The sequence below is a fragment of the Staurois parvus genome, unplaced genomic scaffold (assembly GCF_062004578.1).
Source record: "Staurois parvus isolate SC_StPar_1 unplaced genomic scaffold, SC_StPar_1.0 ptg000715l, whole genome shotgun sequence".
Taxonomy (NCBI): Eukaryota; Metazoa; Chordata; class Amphibia; order Anura; family Ranidae; genus Staurois; species Staurois parvus.
In genome coordinates, this window is record NW_028318511.1 from 1,195,171 (window position 1) to 1,210,588 (window position 15,418).

General features: G+C 40.2%; 1 protein-coding gene across 5 annotated transcripts in view; it reads right to left on the reverse strand.

Moving 5' to 3' along the window:
• Window positions 1-15,418, reverse strand: part of LOC149445610 (serine/threonine-protein kinase BRSK2) — a 309,301-nt gene that overhangs the window by 254,916 nt on the left and 38,967 nt on the right. For 2 of the 5 annotated variants that reach the window (XM_089653529.1, XM_089653528.1), the window contains exon 1: window positions 13,710-14,343. The exons of 1 other annotated variant lie outside the window; for it this stretch is intronic. In XM_089653529.1, coding sequence (XP_089509655.1) covers window positions 13,710-13,803 — 94 coding nt within the window. In that variant the 5' untranslated portion in view covers window positions 13,804-14,343. Of the gene's footprint in view, window positions 1-13,709; window positions 14,344-15,418 lie in introns of those variants that run through there. 2 more of the 5 variants (XM_089653531.1, XM_089653530.1) reach the window with 1 other exon arrangement.

Consider the following 15,418-nt stretch of genomic DNA (forward strand, 5'->3'; position numbering starts at 1 on the left):
GGAAGGATTTTTCAGCTAAGCACACCCTCCTGCCTGTGTGTGTGAGCTAAGGACAGATGGATTCCAGGAAGTAAATAATACATGAAACATCAGCCCTCACTCAAGACGGACATGGCCAGAAATGCTAGGGGGGGTGTTTTTCAAAGTGATTTCTCAGCAAAATAAAGCATGGAGACATGAATGGATGGGTGAGTTTGCTTTGAATGTTCGAAATTAATTAAACAGCATTTTTAGTTTTTGGTGCTCAGATGCAGTGTAGTTCTGCTAAAATAAACCCCATTCCCACTCCTGGTATAGAGTGACGATGCTCTTTCCCTGTCTCCCATTTGTGCTTCTGCATTGTCAAACTGTGACATGGACTTCTGATGGAGACTACAAGTGGCTGTTTCAACACTCTTTAGACTACATTTGCACAGGCATTTTGGCCAAATGTGAATGGCAATAGCAGGAATTTGCAGATTCCTGCTGCTGTATTGACATCTATCAGCCACCTAAAATTATCAAAAACAACAGCAAAAATTAGCAAATTCCTTCTGCTGCAGTTCGCACCGGTTCAAAATGCCCTTGTGAATGTAGCTTACAGTGGTGCAGTCATCATCCATTGTTGTCACAATCACAAAACTTGCCTTGAGAAATGCCTTCCAATTAGGATTGTATCCTTTGTTTCAACTTAAAGTGGAGCTCCACCCAAAAGGGTAAGTTCCACTTTAAGCCTTTGTCCCCTGCTCCCCATTAAGGATTGGCACCTTTGGGGAGCGGGTACCTGAATTTGACAGGTACCCGCTCCCACTTCCGCTGCGATTGCCTAGGCGATCAGAAGCGAAAGTTGTCCTCCCTCCCTGTAGTCTTCTGGGACACGTGACAAAAGACTAGGGGCCATTCATTTCTCTGCATCACTTCTCGCGCATGCGCAGTGGGCACCCGGTTGTGAAGCCACACGGTTTTCTAACTCCGCTTTAAGTGTTGACTGTTTGTATCTAATTTCATCATTAGAATCAATGCCTATAGAATGGAAGTGGTTAGAAAGAATCTGCAGGAGATCAGCAGTACTGAGATGCAACAAAGGATAAAAAGTTGAAAACTATTTTTTAAGGTAATTGTTATGATATAAATGAGTCAGTTTATACATATTTTCACAAGATACCCACAACTTTCACCTACGATTCCTACATTTTTTCAGTCGAATCCCAATAAAAACAAACATGAATCTTGGATGAAAACATTTATAAATAGTCCCCTAAGTTTTTTTTCACCAAACTAAGGTGAATTATACAATTATCTGGAGATTTTTGGTTTAGATTTACCAAAAACCATATAATAGGAGGACAAACCTAAACAACACTTTCAGTTGTATCCAATTAGGCAGGCCCTTGCACTACACAGTTGAAGGTAAATCTAAAGGAAATTGGGCAGAAAATTGGAAGATAATTGTATAATGTATGGCCAGCCTTAGAGTCCAATTTATAAGCATTAAGATGGCCGTACCATAGCTATACCAATGCTTTAGAAAAAAAGCACATTATTTTAAAGCACGGTATTGTGCTTCATAGATATGCTTAGGACTTCAGGACTCCATAGCTGAGCTAATAAAATGAATGGAGTGTGAGTAAAAAAAAAACCTGGGAGAAGCGCCCCGTCATGTGACCTATCAAAATCTCAATACTGAGGCTCGTATATTATGGAGGAGCAAAAAAAAAAAAACCCAAAAAAGACAGGAATTTGGAGATGTTATTATTATACAGGAATTTTAACCAGTTTGTGCAGTGCTTTAGATGTGAAGGAAACTGAGAGCGATAGAAGATACTTTTCTGAGTTAAGAATAAACAGTGGAACAGAATATTTTCTTTTAACTTTAAAAAAAGACTCCATCCAAAACTAAGTTCAATATGGAGGTCATCGAGTGCAAAATGAACACAGTGCAGCATTTAGACACGATACTGCTCTGGGCACCTGTGAATGATGCCACCCCCTTGTACAAGCTCTGCCCTTAGTGTCATGTGATTACTTTAATAAAAATTACAATTTACAAGAGTCGTAGTTTTATGTTTCTTGAACTGTAAAGAGCTTCCTGACTCCTCTTAGCATTTGCTGCACGTCCTTACCTCTACTGGTCTCTTGCTGAATTTAGCCAGAAATGCCCAGAGATGAGAAGAAGACGACAAAACAAGAAAAATTTATCACAATTTCTATATCTTAAGATTTGGTATGCCCCTGTTTATTCTTTCTTTGCTGCCCTAGGTACTTGCCCACATGGGCCATTAAAGAAATTGCAGCCTTGTTCTGACATCATATCAAGAGAATGATGTTGGAAAGGTCAGGTAAGGTGGATTAGGTGTATCCATACAGTCTGTCAGAGTAACTACATTACCAGCAAACATTATTCTGATCTAATGAACATATTCACTTTGCAGCAGGACAGGGGAGAATGCAGCAACCTTGTCTCCAACTCTCCTCTGACTGCAGATCCAAAGTTTCCATAGCTAATAAGCAGCATTATGAAGCTGAAATACACAAAGAGGAAATGTCCGGTCTTAGAAATGGGAACAGAATCTCAAGGAACCCACCCAGATCACATGAATGAATATGTATGGAAGATACCAGATATCACATCATGTAGAAGACATGTCATGAACAGAGCACCTGGCAAGGCTAGATAGGTGTATGTGCACTTAAAGCCAGGTCATCCTTTGGTGAGGAACTCAGAGAATAAATACTGCTTCAAGTTATCATTATTATCATCACATGTCTGTATTTGCAAATAAAGGATAGCAATGGACAGATAGTGGGTATTATATAGTTAAAGAGTATACAGCCAATAACTGAGTCATGTAGAAACGGGAATCACTTATATACATGGGATGGGCAGCATATAATTAAGGATTGAGCAGTATATAGCCGGGAAGATGGTACCATATAGTCTGGGAGAGGGCAATATATAGCCAAGGAGGTGACATCATATAGTCATAGTGAGGGCATCATATAGTCAGGGGGAGGGCATCATATAAACAGGGAGAGGATATCATGTAGTCAGGGAAAAGGAATCATATGGTCAGGGAGAGGACATATAATCAGGGAGAGGGCCTCATATAGTCAGAGAGAAAACATCATATAGTCAGGGAGGTGACATCATATAGCCAGAGCGAGGGCATCATATAGTCAGGTAGAGGGGATCATATGGTCAGCAGAGGGCATCATATAGTCAGGGAGAGGGCATCATATAGTCAGGTAGAGGGGATCATATGGTCAGCAGAGGGCATCACATAGTCAGGGAGAGGGCATCATATAATCAGGGAGAAGGCATCATATAATCAGAGAGAGGACATCATATAGTAGAGGAGGGGACATCATATAGTCAGAAGGAAGATATCAGAAAGTCATTGAGAGGGCACCATGTAGTCAGGGAGAGGACATTATATAGTCAGAAAGAGGGCATCATATGGTCAGGGAGAAGACATCAAATAATCAGGTAGAGCAAATCAGAGCCAGAGAGAGGGCATCATTTAATCAGGGAGAGGACATCATATAGTCAGAGAGAGAGCACCATATAGTCAGGGAGAAGATATAATATAGTCAGGGCGAGGACATCATATAGTCAGAGAGAGGGCATCATATGGTTAGAGAGATGGCAACACATAGTCAAGGAGAGGGCATCATATAGTCTGGGAGATGGCATCATATGGTTAGAGAGAGGGCATCATATAGTCAAGATGTGGGCAACATATAGTCGAGGAGGAAGCAGCATATGGTCAGGGCGTGGGGAACATATAGTGAGGTCATGAGCAGTATACAGTCAGGGAGTGAGTAGTGTACCGTCATGAAGAGGGCAGCATAAAGTCAAGGACTGAGAAGAATATATTCAAGTAGTGGGCAGAATATAGTCAAGGCGTAGACAGCATATAGCCATGGAGAGGACAATATATAGGCAGAGAGCTGTATATACCCAGGGAGTGAGCAGCATATAGTTACAAAGAGGGCAGCATACAGTCAGGGAGAGGGCTGTATATAGTCTGGGAGTGGACAGCAAAAAGTCAAGGACTAAGCAAGCAGCATATAGTCAGGATATGATTAGCATATAGTCAAGGAGTGGGCAGCATATAGAAAGAGTGGGCAGTATATAGCCAGAGCCTAAGAAGCCTATAGTTAGGGAGAGGGTGGCATACAGTAAAAAGACTGAGCAGTAAATAGTCAAGAAGTGGGCAGTATATAGTAAACGAGTGGGCAGTATATTGTCAGGGAGTGGGCAGCATGTTGCCACTGGATCCATTCCAAGGTCAGCATAATAGCCAGAATCACCTCTGAGCTTGATGACTTTGTCATGCTACACCTGGGACACCAATGTCACTTCTATAAAGGCCTGCTTGAGCAAAGGTATGTTGATGTAAAATGCATTTTCTGGTTACTTGAGTACTAAATGCATCCACGTAAGCAGAAAGTGATTAGATGACAACGTCAAACTACTCTTTTGTTTATTTTTTGTGTTAAAGGGATATAAAAATATGTATAAAGATATATTTTAGCATAAAACAAACAACAGTTAACTGCTCTTGGTATACAGAGGGAAATATTGCAATGGTATAAAAATGATAATATATTACTAAAAAAGCTTTTAAATTGATAAAACATCACAGTAACGTTTGCCCCTCATTAAATGGAGGCAGACATTATGTAGAGTGAATATTTCAGGAAATCCCAATATGAACATCATGACGTGGTGTTTTACATCTCTATAATATAATTCATTCCCAGGTAATTGAAATAAGCTGGCTACTATTTTTCAAGGACAGGAGTACTTTAATATGAACTCTGCATCCAGTGTAGGTGGTTTGGCCAAGTCTCGGATGCACAGCTGTCATTGTGTCTAGGAGTTATCTGTTAATCTGAAATCAGTCAAGGACACCGGAATCAACTTTGGTGACCCTAAACACTGCTCCTGCTCTGATAAGGTGAAAGGTTACTGGTTCCTTGTCCATATACAAATGAAAAGACTAGCATGCTGCTCATACAGGTGTAAAGTTGTCTTTACAAGGTCCTCTGATCTGCAATACTCAATGAGGTTGCACTATGATGCATTCCATTGTGATTCGGTGGCATTATCTACAAACAAGCTCCATTTGAAATGAGAGGCCACCATGGAAACAGCAGCAACCACTGATACAGCCATTTGAGGCAAACCAAACTGAACATTAATGGAGCCTAAATGCATAATAATAGAGGTAACTGCATTTGGGTTTGATTTTATACTCTTGTATTATTACTTCCCCCATGGCAATGCTAATGGTAACACAGACTGTGTAGTTACCAAAGCCCATAAAAGGACTGTAGATGTCAATGATCCTTTTTCCAAATTCAACTGACTACCAGTAAACAGTTAGGTTAGGCACTTGAGTGCACACATATTGAAAGTGCTAGAGCAAGTTACAGCAAGTTATCATTCAAACTTCATAAACTATATATGTATAGCCAAAGCTTTTTTCAATTTACGATATATTACCAAAGTGTTTAAACCCGTCATTTTGTTTGTGCTGTCCATGCTCCCTTGCAGAGATTTCATTTTGCTTCTCTACAAAGAGAGAGGAGAATTCCCCTCTTCAACAGTGGTCACAGGACAAACATGAGGAAGAACATGAGAAAATAAAAAACCTGGCAGGGATTATAATTCTTCGCTACTCTTAATTGAGAAAAATGTTTTGGCTATGCATATCCTTTAATAGTCCATTGTAAACTGCATGTCTGACTCAAGCTACCAATCAAGAGCCCTCTGGGATTGTACTATAGATAATGTTGTATAGTGAGAATATCTTTCCTTGTATCCTCACGTTAAGAAATCTTGTTGTGTCCCATACATCCAAGACTTGGATTAGTGGCAAATGTTTGGGTCTATCAGAATGTGTCAATATTATGTTGCTGGAAAAAATGGATGATTGCCTTGGTCTGCTGGTGTGTTGATATCTAAAGCTGGCCTGCAGCTGAACGAAAGATGTCTAACAGATTCCTCCATCCACGATAACAGCATGGATAGACAAATCTCCCACTGTGGGCTATTGTATTCTGACTGCTTGCAGTGTTGTTCATCTGCCAGTTTTTCACCTGGCTCATTCAAGTGAAAAATGGACAGAGAGGTGCCAACATAGAGATCTGCTCTTGCTGAGTATATGACCAGCTTAAGGCTGTAGCACGGAGCTCAAGTCTAGTTGTAAGGAGTCGCACAAGAATAAATGAGGTTTGGAAATGTAGATGGCATCAAGAAATTTAATGAATAGCAAGACCGTGGCTTTTACAAGTCATAGAATTGTGAGTGTACGGAAAGTATCCTAGTTACAGCAACATATATTTCTTAAATGTAAACTCCTGTCTCCAGGTAATTAGCAAACTATTTAATATATTTAGGGCAACTGTTTTACCTGCCAAAGGATTTGTAATATTGAAATTTAAGTTGCATGATTGACACACATCTGCCACATGTCACCATTGGAATATCATGTTACTAGATCCCAATTTGGCTTTACTGCTTTCTGAATTCCAGAGGTCATTCGTTTCCATTGTCCAAGGAGAAATTTGAAGGCAGAGAGTAGCCTTTGTAAGTTGAATTTGCTGAGTCAAAGAAATAAGTGTGTCACTTGTCTATTTGTGCAGTGTGGCAAACGTGTGCAAACCACAAGACTAGCTATACAGTGCTACAACTGCATTGGTAGGATTGCCAATGCATTGGATGAAAGCTGATTTTTATACTGATATGTCTTTGATCAAGGAATGGTGGATTATTACGAAACGAGTTGAACTAAAAGGCAGAGTACAATTATTTATTCCTATATGTCTTCACTTGTCAATTCGACATTAGCTGGACCGCCTTTCGTATAAAACTGAGAGGAATCAGAGCTGGGGAAGAATAGAGCAGAGTATTAACAGCCTGGAGTCCACTGAGCAGCTGGCTTAAAACAAGCTTCTTTGCTGTTTTACACGTATGTGTTTTAACAGACTTCAAACAAAGTAAGGACACCCTCATTAGCTACCTGTGATCACATCACTGAAAGATACTTTTAGAAGCGTCCCCCTTCTTTTCTATATGTTTTATTTTTAATCCATTGGCAGGTAACGCAGTAAACATAGTTGTATTTACCTCTATATTTAGCTGTTTGGCTGGAGCTCTCTTTGAAAAATGATGTTTAGTGTGTGTTGCAAATAAATTCAAGGAGCAGTTCTGTTTACGACAGGACTAGCGGATGTCTACCCAGTATTATTATGGGCACTGGAAATTGGATAATTCTGAGCCAAGCATCTAAGGACACCTACATCAAATATTATAATGACATCACCTTGTTATAAATTACAGATTTTTTGTCTTGGTTTCAACTGCTCACATGGGACACAAATGGGAATAAAATACATGAAACCAAAATAGGAATGCAAATAGATGGTCTGATCCAGGGGTGGACTGACAACTCATGGGGCCCCCGGGCAATAAGGGATCATGGGGCCCCTGTGTCCTTTCCCAAACTCAAAAAAGCCTATGAAAAAGGTACCAGGGACATCTCATGGGGCCCCCTACTGACCCCGGGCCCTTGGGCAGTTACCAAATGGTCAGTCCGCCCCTGGTCTGATCTGAGAGAAGACAACTGATTCCAAGGTCACGTGTCTTTCTCAACTGGCACAAATGATATGTAGGTAGACATCCTGGTAGACATCTTCCATCACTAGTGATTCTTTAGTAAAGTAGTCCTCAGTTGTCTTTGGAATTGCCAGCTACATGTTATTTCTTTTCATCACTGCTTAAAAATAGCTGACAATAGCATATTAATGTAAGTGGGCATTAAAGTGTTACTAAACCCACAACAGTAAAATCAGTCTGTATATGCAGTAAAACATGCTTGGTATACTCCGTGTGGAACCTAAAGGGTTAATCCTCTACATTGTGTAAAAAGGCTGTTTGATCTGCTGATAAGGCAGACTGAACCCGTAGCCACATGCACATGCTCAGTTTTGTTTGTATTGCTAGAGAGTTTTTTTTTTCCTTGGGAGAGTGCTTGTGATCAGCACAGGGCCAATCAGCACTGTCCAGACAAAGGTCAGAGGTTTTGCATCCTCCTAGAGCAGAAACAAAACTCCTCCTACAAGCTTTAACCAGTGCTCTGCTGAACACTGATAGAAGACACAAGACTGCTCTAACTGCTGATGAGAAAAGGTATTTAGCAGTTTATATTTACTAAAATAATTGCAATTTAGTAACACTTTAGGGACCATTGACTAATATCAAAAGTTTGCATATTAAGAACAGTTTTGACAGGCTAAAACTGTTTCTGAGCTTTGCATGTGACTTGCCTTAGACTATGATGGAAAGTGAAATCCTTCCTAAAGTGCTGCATGTATGATTTTTCTTCCACACATCGCACACTTGAGCAAGCCATACTGCAAAAAAGCAATGTATTTCCTCATGTCCAAGCAATTTGCCAGCGCTGGAAAAAGCAGAATAGCAGAATACTGTTTGAAAATGCTGATAGTGTGAATGATGTACCAAAGCAAGACGATCCACAAGCTGACTAACTGAGATGATACCATTCTAATTTTTTTCCGTATGGGACCTAAAACACATTAACGTATACTATAGTTTAAACCCCCAATCTACACTCACAGGCCTTTTTATTAGGTACACCTGTTCAATTGCTTGGTAACACAAATTGCTAATGAGCCAATCACATGGCAGCAACTCAAAGCATTTAAGCATCTATACGTGGTGAAGACGACTTGCTGAAGTTCAAACTGAGCATCAGAATGGGGAAGAAAGGGGATTTAAGTGACTTTGAACGTGGCATGGTTGTTGGTGCCAGACGGGCTGGACTGATTATTTAAAAAAACGCTGATCTACTGGGATTTTCATGCACAACCATCTCTAGGGTTTACAGAGAATGGTCTGAAAAAGAAAAAAAATCTAGTGAGCGGCACCTGTGTGGACGAAAATGCCTTGTTTCATGTCAGAGGTCAGAGGAGAATGGGCATAATGGTTTGAGATGATAGAAAGGCAACAGTAACTCAATTAACTACTCTCTACAACCAAGGTATGCAGAGTACCATCTCTGAATGCACAACACGTCGAACCTTGAAGCAGATGGGCTACAGCAGCAGAAGACCACCCCGGGTGCCACTCCTGTCAGCTAAGAACAGGAAACAGAGGCTACATTTCACACAGGCTCAGCAAAATTGGACAACAGAAGATTGGAAAACCGTTGTCTGGTCTGACGAGTCTCTATTTCATCTGGGACATTCAGATGGTAGGGTCTGAATTAGGCATAAACAACATGAAAGCATGGATCCATCCTGCCTTGTATCAACAGTTCAGGCTGTTGGTGGTGTAATGGTGTAGGATATTTTCTTGGCACACTTTGGGCCCCTTAGTATCAATTGAGCATCGTTTAAACACCACGGCCTGAGTATTGTTGCAGATCATGTCCATCCCTTTATGACTACAGTGTACATATCTTCTGATGGCTACTTCCAGCAGGATAATGCACCATGACACAAAGCTCAAATCATCCCAAATTGGTTTCTTGAACATGACAATGAGTTCATGGTACTCCAATGGCCTCCACAGTCACCAGATCTCAATCCAAAAGAGCACCTTTGGGATGTGGTGGAATGGGAGATTCACATCATGGATGTGCAGTCAACAAATCTGCAGCAACTGCATGATGCTATCATGTCAATATGGACCAAAATCTCTGAAAAATGTTTCCAACACCTTGATTTAAGGCAGTTCTGAAGGCAAAATGAAGGCAAAAGAGGGTACTAGCAAGGTGTACCTAATAAAGCTGCTGGCAAATGCATATTTCATTATGTTTGGTATCATAACTTATTTCTGATAGATCTGATAAGTAGCCCAGGAGCCAACTGAAGGAGTACACATGGCAGGCCTGGTGGCAGATGCCGCCCAAGGTGGCCCTTTCCCATGCCAAATTTGGCCACCCCAAGTGGCACTAGTGCTGCCTATGTGTTTGTGTGCATACATGCGCACACACACGCTGTGCCTGCACTTGTTGAAAGTACAGTTTCAGCGTCACTTATTAAAAGCCTGTGATATTAACAGGCCCAACATTACTGAGCTGTACTGATGATGGAGGTGTATGTCCATGAGACAGCTGCCTCATTTGGCCTCATCGGTAACACAGCCCTGCAGGAGGCCAACAATGTTGCTGCTAATTGTAAGGTAATGGCTTTGTGTTGTTAGTCTGCAACAAAGAGTGCTATTACTGTGGTTAAAGAAGAACTCCAAACTAAAAATGTGGTAGATATGCCAACTCTATGTCCTATTCCAGCAACCAATCATCTTCCAATCCCACACCAATTACTTCCACCTCCAGGTCCTGCAAGAGCCACAGTATCAGCCTATGTCAGAAGGGACACACAGCCCAAAGCACTGACAGTGGCTACTTGAGCAGGGAATGCCTGAGGCAGGACTGTAATATATACTCACATCTAGAACAGGGGCATAAGGTATCTCTGAATGTACCCCTGTTTTCTTTCACCTCCTTCCACCTTTAAAGGGACCTATCAGAATACAAATACGAGAGCTGCCATTGTTGAGTTGTTTTCAAATGTGTCAGCTTTTGGGTTGTCACCCCTATCCTCACTTTATGGTTGGTCACTGGCCTCAAACAAATATCAGGAGTCCTGGCTTCATTAGCTGCATATTTCAGCTCATTAGCTCACTGGGTAGAAAGTCAATGATCAGGAATAGATACATTATACAGAATTTTCACCTTTTATACAAAGTCAGCGGTGATAATTCCTACAGAATAAAAAATGAACAGACCCAACCAGCACATGCATACTCTGTGCATAAAGTAAATACAGAGAGTTTATACTCTGGCACAGTGTTTAGCACCGTAGCCTTGCAGCGCTGAGGTTTGTGTTCAAATCCTACCAGGGCATTTTATATATTGTCATGATGTCTGCTTTCATTACTCTTGAGTTCTCTCATATGTTTACACGATCCAATGATACTCTGGAAACTGTTGGAGTAGTGATTGTTATGCATAGTTCAATGCACTTTGTAACGTGCCCTCTAATTTGTAGGAGCTATATAAAAAAGAAAGGTAAGAAAGAAGTAATCGTCTTAATGGAGCATAGTAACCATGGGCCTCTTTTAATAGTGTATATTCGTAAGTTCAGACATGCAAAACATTTTTAAGTTTGGTGGGTAGACGAGAAGACAAAAAAGTGCACAGCTGTTACTTAGTGCATTGTCTGTTAGCGGAGGGTCAGGGGTGTGTGTTGTCAGTATAATGTCTGTATATGGGGAAGAAGTGCGAGGTGTATCTTTACTGTGATGTGCCTGTGTTGTGTGTGTCTTTGTGCGGGGGAGTGGGTCATCTGCCTTTGTGTGTGTGAACTGACAGAAGGGGGCATATGGATAATTTTCACATTGCCTGAAAGTCTCAGCTGAATAATTCCCTCTGGCTAATTACGCACCGGCCGGTCCTAACACCTGCTTCTCCTTCCAAAATAAATGGGAAAAAAAAATCTGCTTCTAATTCTCAAGCCTGCCCGGACACATTTCCCCCCATCACCAAGCCCTTGAAGATCTGAGCTGGGGCTATTGTTCCCCTGTATGACGGATGGTAATACGCAAGCATGCACGCTACCAGCGCTGTCACAATGAAAATTTACTCCTTCACTGCCAGCCTCTTGTACAATTATTACAGCCATTGAACACACTTGCCTGTAGCATCTTCTAATCAGATCACTCACTTTCAGCTACAAACTGGGACAGGTTTAAATTATTTACTTCATAACCGGCACTTTGTAAAACAGAGATGACAATCGTTACAGGGTTGTTCATGCACAAAGGGTAATTGAGAAATGTATAAAGCTGACACTGGTGAGAGGTGGGTGAGAGGTCACCCATACATCAAGTGCTCATGCCTTCATTAAAAATGGAGACATTCCTTATATTAGACATGAGCTAGGACAATTTTAGACTGACCTGACACTCTATAGCAAGTAGATCACTGCCTATTAGGCATTTAATAAAGCAATTCATCAGTAAATTATATATAAAGGTGTTATTTAAATGGCAAGAGAAAAGTACAAATTATAATTATCTACAAAAGCCCACAAAAAATTTCACATTTAATTGTGACTGCTGTAAAGTGATGAAATATAGGATATAATCAGTTGTTGAGGGCAACTGCAGATTAGTGCTCTTATTAAATAAGCTGTTGAGTACCTGTCAAAGCTCAATTTTAATGTCATCATTTATACGTTTCATAGAGATCAGCCATAGAAAGCCATAGTCAGGGTTTCAGGAACTGGAGGAGTCCAACTCCTTATACCCAGGAAGATGTAGTTGTCCTTCCAGTTTCTCACCAGAGGACGTTGAGACCAAAGAACAAGTTAAAGCAAATATAGGAATAGGAATAGAGCCAACTGGAGACGTAGCTGTGTTTTCCCTGCTTCATTTATTCCACAAATATTTCTATACAATACTGTTTAGAATGGGCACTAAGATGCAAAGCGCCTCCTATATCTTGGGGTAGTTAGCTACAAACTCTTATTACTGTCTACAGAAATTATTCCGCAGGAGCAGTATGCATTAGATGGTAATAAATACTGTAAATTGTGTTCTTTTATATATTACAGTTCCTGGTGAGGTCAGCACCGCTATTGCCAGCTAACAAAGGCATTTGTGACCTCTTCAAGTCTTAAGTACTACCAGTTTAAGGTGTGAAGGCCTTGAATTCACCATAGACCTTACAATATTCTGGGTAGGAAGGTCCTGTACAACAACGCGCAGAATTCTGAAAGGCAATAATACTTTCCTTTTGAAAACTCATGTACAACTGAAATATTTATTATTTTAAAACCCCATGTGTGACTGAAATATTAGGGATTTTTCATAAAAACATTTCATTAAAAGTTGTGAAGTATAACATCAAAGAGCTAGGGTTTATTCAATAGGGCAAAGAGCAAGGTGCAAAGTGGAATGACCCTTAAGTACCAATCAAGATTCGTATTTCAATGATCCATTTACAGTGAACTGAAATCTGATTGCTGTGCTTTACTGCACTTTGCACATAATCGCGGCTCTTTACAATTCTTTTTTAAATAAACCTCAATACGCTCTATACAATCCAATTCCAATAAGCCTCAGCATTTGTAAAGGCAGTTTAATCTTAACACAATAGAAAAGTTTACAATCAGCTGTCCTTGGGTATAGGTCTTTCACATATAGCAGCTACAACCACAGAACTATGCAAAGATTAGGCAGATACAATGACAGTGCATTTCTACATATATTTCCTGACTTGTGTTCCAAGTGTATCCCTCAACGGATTCTCCTAGAACTTGCTAATATTGCTTGGTAACCGGTGAATCCTTTTCAGTTTGTGTCAGAGTGTCATTTGTCCACGACTTGCTTTGCTCTGTCCTCTTATGACATACAGGCAACACCAGTGTCCCCTATAATACAACCTATGGGAAGTTACTATATATCTTTTGATTAAATAAGGCTTGTCTCCACCCCGTTCCAGTCCTGTGAAACCAGGCCCGTAAGCCATTGCCAGCTGTCCTGTCAGCCCAGATTGTAGATTTTTGGCAATTTATTTAAAGCATCTCTTATCTAAAGGAAGACAATTTCCAATGACAGGTCCGCCTACAGAATTATGACTAGATCCCACCCAATCCTCCCCCCCTACATCTTTGTTTCCGGCAGTACCCACCTGTCTGCCCCTTTCCCAGTGTCTTCTCAAGCCGGTATGGCCCAACATATTGCATGTGCGGCGTTCCACCACCATCTTTCCCAACCGTGGTCATCTTCTCCTCTCTCCTTCCACGGGGATCCAGATGCAAGGAAAATCCTCAAGAGAAAAGGGGGGAGGAGGGCTGGGGATGGAGAGGGAGGGGGGGATGGCTGTCTTTGCTTCTTCTCCCCCCCTCTCTTGCTGGATAAACCTGTCCGTTCTTGTGACGCCCAACTGAGATCCCCTTGGTCCTCACCATCAATAAAGACCTGCTTTTCTGTCTTGTCTGCTGCACCTTGTCTTCTCGTACGTCCTGTCTTGATGCAGGGCTCTGGAGACTGGATTCAATGAATGAAACAAAAAACCAGAAACACACCCCAGTAAAAAAAAACAAAAAAAAAAAACAAAACAAAAAAAAAACACCCTCCTGCTTTTATGCAAAGGAATATAGAATTCAGTATTGATAAAGGTTTAAGGTTGCTTTGGGGGAAGGGAGGAGAGTGTTAAGGTGCAGGGAGCATGGTGAGGATGCTGCCGTGTTACATACAAGCAGCTCAGCAGGGACCTGCTGATCAATCCTCACGCTCACTGCTAGAGGTGGGGAGTGAAGGGGGGGCATGCAGCCCTCTGTAGCTGGGATGTTAGCCAGACTGGGATTGGTAGACGCAAAGCTGTTTTCTGGTTGGTGGCAGAAGGATGCATTTTAATTGGACTGAGGAGGGGGGTTACCTTGTGTGTAGGGATGTGGATGTGTGACTGTGGCTTGCAACATTGTATCTTAATATGTTTTGTAGACTGAATTTCTGTGCAATGTCATTAAAGCCACAATAAACTGAATGAAGCAGAACAAGTGTTGTATATTGTAATCGTGTAGGAAAACGAAGAACACTTGGCTTTATTGTCTGATGCTCTAACAGAGTTTTTTTTTTTTTTAATCACATACCATCCAAACAAAGCACAATTAGAGGGATTCCCACAAAGAGCAGACTAAAAGTATACACAGGAGCATGTTGTCTTTACACACTGCTAATTATCTGACTTTAATTTTATACTTGAAGCATTGGATAATAAGAGTGGCAAAATTATACATGCCAGATACATTAGAAATCCAGACTTTTTTTTTTATATATCACCATGACTAATATAACTTAAAATCTATGTAAACCCAAAACCTCATGTTTAAGCTTTAAGATGTTAATGTCTTTAAACACAGCCTATTATCCAACAGTATTGTATACTGTTTGTAGTAAATAATAAGAATATGATAACATATATCTGCCAGATATATTAGCAATTGAAGATTTAATTTTATCTGATACATTAAGGTATACTATATTTAAAGCCAATAACTAAAATGTCATATAAACACTTTAATCACTATGTATTATCTGACATTATTTTAAAATTATTTGTAGTAGATAGTAAATATAATATAAATATGATATACATATATATATATATATATATATAAAAAAAACAAAGGTTCTTAGTAATCAAAGATTTTAATTTATCTGATACATCACTGTAACTAGCATGCTTAAAATATATGTAAAGGCAATTAATAAAAATCTCATATAAGCTTTAACATGTTAACCTCTTTAAATATCACTTATTATCTAACATTATTTTAAAATTATTTGTAGTAGATAACAAGTATATATTAAAATATAGGAGTCAGATATATTAGT